Genomic DNA, 8,489 nt, shown 5'->3' with positions numbered 1-8,489 from the left:
TCTGGTATGTCAGTCATATCTCCCCTGTCAGTCGCATCTTCCATAAGTCACACCTCACCTGTCAGTCATATCAGTCAAATGGAAGGTTTAAAAAAATATTTTTTTTGCCCCGAGGGAAGAATTTATTGGGCAGCGCCACTCAGACCCAACAGTATGACGCAAATATCATCTGAATTTCACTTTGAAATGTAAAAATTTAAAATTTTTAATCTTCGACACCAAGTTATCAAGCAGCTTACTTCTTAACAAATGACATTCATCTCAATTAATTATTTTTATATATTCAAATATTGCATAAAAAAATTTATGTTTGAGGAAAGACTGCGAAATTTGATGTATTTAGGAGAGGTTTGTGGCATATATAAATATTGTAAAATATTTTTTTATATTGGGGTTTTATATTTTGGAAATGGTAGTTTTGTGTACTGTGTACACCACTACACCCCCCACTGTGTACACCACTACACCTCCACTGTGTACACCACTACACCCTCGCTGTGTACACCACTACACCCCCACTGTGTACACCACTACACCCCCACTGTGTACACCACTACACCCCCCACTGTGTACACCACTACACCCCACTGTGTACACCACTACACCCCCACTGTGTACACCACTACACCCCACTGTGTACACCACTACACCCCCACTGTGTACACCACTACACCCCCACTGTGTACACCACTACACCCCCACTGTGTACACCACTACACCCCCACTGTGTACACCACTACACCCCCACTGTGTACACCACTAAACCACCCCCACTGTGTACACCACTACACCCCCATTGTGTACACCACTACACCACCCCCACTGTGTACACCACTACACCCCCACTGTGTACACCACTACACCCCCACTGTGTACACCACTACACCACCACTGTGTACACCACTACACCCCCACTGTGTACACCACTACACCCCCACTGTGTACACCACTACACCCCCACTGTGTACACCACTACACCCCCACTGTGTACACCACTACACCCCCACTGTGTACACCACTACACCCCCACTGTGTACACCACTACACCCCCACTGTGTACACCACTACACCACCCCCACTGTGTACACCACTACACCCCACTGTGTACACCACTACACCCCCATTGTGTACACCACTACACCTCCACTGTGTACACCACTACACCCCCACTGTGTACACCACTACACCCCCACTGTGTACACCACTACACCACCCCCACTGTGTACACCACTACACCCCACTGTGTACACCACTACACCCCCATTGTGTACACCACTACACCCCACTGTGTACACCACTACACCCCCATTGTGTACACCACTACACCCCCACTGTGTACACCACTACACCCCACTGTGTACACCACTACACCCCCACTGTGTACACCACTACACCCCCACTGTGTACACCACAACACCCCCACTGTGTACACCACTACACCCCCACTGTGTACACCACTACACCCCCACTGTGTACACCACTACACCACCACTGTGTACACCACTACACCCCCACTGTGTACACCACTACACCCCCATGTGTACACCACTACACCCCCACTGTGTACACCACTACACCCCCACTGTGTACACCACTACACCCCACTGTGTACACCACTACACCCCCACTGTGTACACCACTACACCCCACTGTGTACACCACTACACCCCCACTGTGTACACCACTACACCCCACTGTGTACACCACTACACCCCCACTGTGTACACCACTACACCCCCACTGTGTACACCACTACACCCCCACTGTGTACACCACTACACCCCCACTGTGTACACCACTACACCCCCACTGTGTACACCACTACACCCCACTGTGTACACCACTACACCCCCACCGTGTACACCACTACACCCCCATTGTGTACACCACTACACCCCACTGTGTACACCACTACACCCCCACTGTGTACACCACTACACCCCACTGTGTACACCACTACACCCCCATTGTGTACACCACTACACCACCCCCACTGTGTACACCACTACACCCCACTGTGTACACCACTACACCCCACTGTGTACACCACTACACCCCCATTGTGTACACCACTACACCACCCCCACTGTGTACACCACTACACCCCCACTGTGTACACCACTACACCCCCACTGTGTACACCACTACACCCCCACTGTGTACACCACTACACCACCCCCACTGTGTACACCACTACACCCCCACTGTGTACACCACTACACCCCCACTGTGTACACCACTACACCCCCACTGTGTACACCACTACACCCCCACTGTGTACACCACTACACCCCACTGTGTACACCACTACACCCCCACTGTGTACACCACTACACCACCCCACCTGTGTACACCACTACACCCCCACTGTGTACACCACTACACCCCCACTGTGTACACCACTACACCCCCACTGTGTACAGCACTACACCCCCACTGTGTACACCACTACACCCCCACTGTGTACACCACTACACCACCCCCACTGTGTACACCACTACACCCCCACTGTGTACACCACTACACCACCCCCACTGTGTACACCACTACACCCCCACTGTGTACACCACTACACCACCACTGTGTACACCACTCAGACACCACCACTGTGTACACCACTACACCACCCCACTGTGTACACCACTACACCCCCATTGTGTACACCACTACACCACCCCCACTGTGTACACCACTACACCACCACTGTGTACACCACTACACCCCCATTGTGTACACCACTACACCCCCATTGTGTACACCACTACACCACCCCCACTGTGTACACCACTACACCCCCACTGTGTACACCACTACACCCCCACTGTGTACACCACTACACCCCCACTGTGTACACCACTACACCCCCACTGTGTACACCACTACACCCCCACTGTGTACACCACTACACCACCACTGTGTACACCACTACACCCCCACTGTGTACACCACTACACCCCACTGTGTACACCACTACACCCCCACTGTGTACACCACTACACCCCCACTGTGTACACCACTACACCCCCACTGTGTACACCACTACACCACCACTGTGTACACCACTACACCACCACTGTGTACACCACTACACCCCCACTGTGTACACCACTACACCACCACTGTGTACACCACTACACCCTCGCTGTGTACACCACTACACCCTCGCTGTGTACACCACTACACCCCCACTGTGTACACCACTACACCCCCACTGTGTACACCACTACACCCCCACTGTGTACACCACTACACCCTCACTGTGTACACCACTACACCACCCCCACTGTGTACACCACTACACCCCCACTGTGTACACCACTACACCCCCACTGTGTACACCACTACACCCCCACTGTGTACACCACTACACCCCCACTGTGTACACCACTACACCCCCATGTGTACACCACTACACCCTCGCTGTGTACACCACTACACCCCCACTCTGTACACCACTACACCCCCACTGTGTACACCACTACACCCCCACTTTGTACACCACTACACCCCCACTGTGTACACCACTACACCCCCACTGTGTTCACCACTACACCACCCCCACTGTGTACACCACTACACCCTCGCTGTGTACACCACTACACCCCCACTGTGTACACCACTACACCACCACTGTGTACACCACTACACCCCCACTGTGTACACCACTACACCCCCACTGTGTACACCACTACACCCCCACTGTGTACACCACTACACCACCACTGTGTACACCACTACACCCCCACTGTGTACACCACTATACCCCCACTATGTACACCACTACACCCCCACTGTGTACACCACTACACCACCCCCACCGTGTACACCACTACACCCCCACTGTGTACACCACTACACCCCCACTGTGTACACCACTACACCCCCACTGTGTACACCACTACACCCTCACTGTGTACACCACTACACCACCACTGTGTACACCACTACACCCCCACTGTGTACACCACTACACCCTCACTGTGTACACCACTACACCCCCACTGTGTACACCACTACACCCCCACTGTGTACACCACTACACCCCCACTGTGTACACCACTACACCCCACTGTGTACACCACTACACCCCCACTGTGTACACCACTATACCCCCACTGTGTACACCACTACACCCCCACTGTGTACACCACTACACCCCCCACTGTGTACACCACTACACCCCCACTGTGTACACCACTACACCCCCACTGTGTACACCACTACACCACCACTGTGTACACCACTACACCCCCACTGTGTACACCACTACACCCCCACTGTGTACACCACTACACCCCCACTGTGTACACCCAGCACCCACACTCAGCGACCCACAGCACATCCCCGGTGACCACACCACTTCACACCAGACCTGAGTGTAGCACCAGCCAGTGTGGGTGAGTGCCACACTCACCCACACTGGCTGGTGCTACACTCAGGCGGCGGCGTCAGGCGGCGTGATCTACACGACACGAACACTCTCCCACTCTCCACAAAACACGCCGCCAAGGATCTGATTTTGATATCGTCAGGTTTTATGGAAGGGAAAGGCTTTGTTTCCCAGATATAAGTTTCAATAAACATTTATAACGATCTGGGTCGTGGGGTCGTTCCTTCCTTATGGCGTCGTGGGGGTCGTTCCTTCCTTATGGCGTCGTGGGGTCGTTCCTTCCTTATGGCGTCGTGGGGTCGTTGCTTCCTTATGGCGTCGTGGGGTCGTCCCTTCCTTATGGCGTCGTGGGATCGTTCCTTCCTTATGGCGTCGTGGGGTCGTCCTTCCTTATGGCGTCGTGGGATCGTTCCTTCCTTATGGCGTCCTGGGGTCGTTCCTTCCTTATGGCGTCGTGGGGTCGTTCCTTCCTTATGGCGTCGTGGGGTCGTTCCTTCCTTATGGCGTCGTTCCTTCCTTATGGCGTCGTGGGGTCGTTCCTTCCTTATGGCGTCGTTCCTTCCTTATGGCGTCGTGGGGTCGTCCCTTCCTTATGGCGTCGTGGGGTCGTCCCTTCCTTATGGCGTCGTGGGGTCGTCCCTTCCTTATGGCGAGTGGGATCGTTCCTTCCTTATGGCGTCGTGGGGTCGTCCCTTTGTTATGGCGTCGTGGGGTCGTCCCTTCCTTATGGCGTGGTGGGGTCGTCCCCCCCGGCGTGGCGGGGTCGTCCCCCCCGGCGTGGCGGGGTCGTCCCCCCCGGCGTGGTGGGGTCGTCCCCCCCGGCGTGGCGGGGTCGTCCCCCCCGGCGTGGCGGGGTCGTCCCCCCCGGCGTGGTGGGGTCGTCCCCCCTGGCGTGGCGGGGTCGTCCCCCCTGGCGTGGTGGGGTCGTCCCCCCCGGCGTGGCGGGGTCGTCCCCCCGGCGTGGTGGGGTCGTCCCCCCCGGCGTGGTGGGGTCGTCCCCCCCCGGCGTGGTGGGGTCGTCCCCCCGGCGTGGTGGGGTCGTCCCCCCCGGCGTGGTGGGGTCGTCCCCCTCGGCGTGGCGGGGTCGTCCCCCCTGGCGTGGTGGGGTCGTCCCCCCCGGCGTGGCGGGGTCGTCCCCCCCGGCGTGGCGGGGTCGTCCCCCCCGGCGTGGCGGGGTCGTCCCCCCCGGCGTGGCGGGGTCGTCCCCCCCCGGCGTGGCGGGGTCGTCCCCCCCGGCGTGGCGGGGTCGTCCCCCCCCGGCGTGGCGGGGTCGTCCCCCCCGGCGTGGCGGGGTCGTCCCCCCCGGCGTGGCGGGGTCGTCCCCCCCGGCGTGGTGGGGTCGTCCCCCCCGGCGTGGTGGGGTCGTCCCCCCCGGCGTGGCGGGGTCGTCCCCCCCGGCGTGGCGGGGTCGTCCCCCCCGGCGTGGTGGGGTCGTCCCCCCCGGCGTGGCGGGGTCGTCCCCCCCGGCGTGGCGGGGTCGTCCCCCCCGGCGTGGTGGGGTCGTCCCCCCCGGCGTGGCGGGGTCGTCCCCCCCGGCGTGGCGGGGTCGTCCCCCCCGGCGTGGCGGGGTCGTCCCCCCCGGCGTGGCGGGGTCGTCCCCCCCGGCGTGGTGGGGTCGTCCCCCCCGGCGTGGCGGGGTCGTCCCCCCCGGCGTGGCGGGGTCGTCCCCCCCGGCGTGGCGGGGTCGTCCCCCCCGGCGTGGCGGGGTCGTCCCCCCCGGCGTGGCGGGGTCGTCCCCCCCGGCGTGGCGGGGTCGTCCCCCCCGGCGTGGTGGGGTCGTCCCCCCCGGCGTGGCGGGGTCGTCCCCCCCGGCGTGGTGGGGTCGTCCCCCCCGGCGTGGTGGGGTCGTCCCCCCCGGCGTGGCGGGGTCGTCCCCCCCGGCGTGGCGGGGTCGTCCCCCCCGGCGTGGCGGGGTCGTCCCCCCCGGCGTGGCGGGGTCGTCCCCCCCGACGTGGTGGGGTCGTCCCCCCCGGCGTGGCGGGGTCGTCCCCCCCGGCGTGGCGGGGTCGTCCCCCCCGGCGTGGCGGGGTCGTCCCCCCCGGCGTGGCGGGGTCGTCCCCCCCGGCGTGGCGGGGTCGTCCCCCCCGGCGTGGTGGGGTCGTCCCCCCCGGCGTGGTCACTCTGTCACGATTCTTATTTGTTTATGGTACTTGTGTGTGGGCGTGCGAGCGCGCGTCTGTGCTCACGGGTTTGTGTTTGCAGGATCGAGCTCTAGCTCCTGGATCCCGCTTTTCTATCCACCGGTTGTCTTATGTAATGATTCCTGACTTAGTTCCCTATCATATCTACATTATAAGTTGTGAAAGGAACTGCTACAACCTGTTCCTTTAGTTCATTCCAGTTTTCCCACTACTCTTACGCTAAAGAATAGCTTCGAACTATCTCTATGACACATTTCAAGCATTCATCCAGGCCTTCTTGTTATTTGGGTATTCATTGTAAACGTTTCGTCTTTTTTCACTTAGGTATTTTATATGACTCTATCATGTCTCCCCCTCTCTCTCCTCCCTTCTAGCGTCGACAGGTTTAGATCCTTCAGTCCCTCTTCATTCTTCATTCCTCGCAATTCTGGGACGAGTCTCGTTGCAGATTTCTAAACCTTTTCGAGTTTCCTTGTGTGTGTTTAAGATGGGGCTCCAGGGTGGTGCGGGGTACTCTAAGACTGGCCTCACATAGGCGGTGTACAGTGACCTTAAAGCCTCCTTATTAATGTTCCTGAAGGTAGGTTCTCACTTGTCAGAGTAGACGACGCTGCTGACGTCATCCTGTTTATATAAGACTCCGGGGTTCGGTTTGGTGTTAAGTTCACTCACAGGTGTTTTCTTTAGTCATTATAGGGAGGTAATTCCCCTTCGTTGTGTTCTGTCCCTTCGGGCTCCTGTCACCGCTTACCGTTTCCATTACTTTACACTTGCTGGTATTGCACTCCAGTAGCCATTTCTTGGCCCTCCTCTACAGCTTACAATCCTTATCTGTCACAACTCTTCTCATTAGTTTTGTTTCGTCTGAAGAAATGTATATATAAGACTCAATTTCTGTAGATAGGTAAATTATACATATGAGGAAGAGAACGGATCCCAGCACCGACCCTTGAGGCGCCCCGCTTGTTGCTCTACACCATTCCGACATGTGGCCCCTCACTGTCACTCTCTGACTCCTGACTGTCAGGTAATTCTTTACTCAAGTTAGGTCTTTCTCGCTCACTCCCACCTGCCTCTCGAGTCTGTATACTTATCTCCTATGACATACTGCATCAAAGGCTTTTTGGCAGTTCAGAAATTCTATGTTCTATGTCTATGAAATTTAGTTCTATGTCTAATCATAGAACTTCTCGTATGCATAGAACTCAAGTAGGTACATAAGGTGTGACTTCCCTTCCTTAAAGCCCTGTTCATGTTTGCTTACATACCAAAATCTCTCCACAGTATACAACTATTCTTATCCTTGTTATTCTTTCAAGTACTTTGCAAGGGATGCTTCTCAGTGATACTAGTCTGTTGTCAGGTGGCTCTTCTCTATCTCCTTTCTTGCAAATTGGTACCACATTTGCCTCCATCCAGCAGCTGGGCAATTCCCCCTTTGGAAGTGACTTATTAAATATCAATGCTGGAGGTATCCTGAGGGCCTGTGCTGCTTCTTTTAGCATCCATGGTGATACTTTATCTAACCCAATAGCTTCACTTTCGTCTAGTGATGCTACTTGTTTCCTTACTTCCTCTGTCGTTATCTTAATATTTAAGTCTCTCTCATCAGGTATTACCTCCTCTTCTAGTGCCGGGAGCTGTTCACTGTCAGTCGCGAACACTCCATGGAAGCTGGCACCCACTTCCTCAAACATGTCCTCGTCAATTTCTGCATATTCACCTCTCCCTTTATCATAATCTAGTCACTTGGGCATTCAAATAATTTTTTTTCTTATATGACTATGAAGGAGTTTTGTCATACGACACTTATGAGCTACTCGTGGTGTTGACATCTTCTACCTTCTCACTCGTGCCAATCATCTACCAATAGTTCATATAACGTCCACTTTTGTTTCACTAGAAGCGCACCTCATCCCCATCCCTTCATCTTTGCGTCCTTTCCTTTTGTATTAATT

General features: G+C 56.4%; 1 protein-coding gene across 1 annotated transcript; it reads right to left on the bottom strand.

Annotated features, from left to right (window-relative positions):
* Positions 1-7,781: 7,781 nt before the first annotated feature.
* LOC138350842 (uncharacterized) lies at positions 7,782-8,228 on the bottom strand. The gene has a single exon (XM_069302281.1). The coding sequence runs from the start codon at positions 8,226-8,228 to the stop codon at positions 7,782-7,784; it is 447 nt and encodes a 148-aa protein (XP_069158382.1).
* Between the last annotated feature and the right edge of the window lie 261 nt (positions 8,229-8,489).

The sequence above is a fragment of the Procambarus clarkii genome, chromosome 47 (genome assembly GCF_040958095.1).
Source record: "Procambarus clarkii isolate CNS0578487 chromosome 47, FALCON_Pclarkii_2.0, whole genome shotgun sequence".
Classification (NCBI taxonomy): Eukaryota; Metazoa; Arthropoda; class Malacostraca; order Decapoda; family Cambaridae; genus Procambarus; species Procambarus clarkii.
This window is presented reverse-complemented; position numbering and strand designations above follow the sequence as displayed.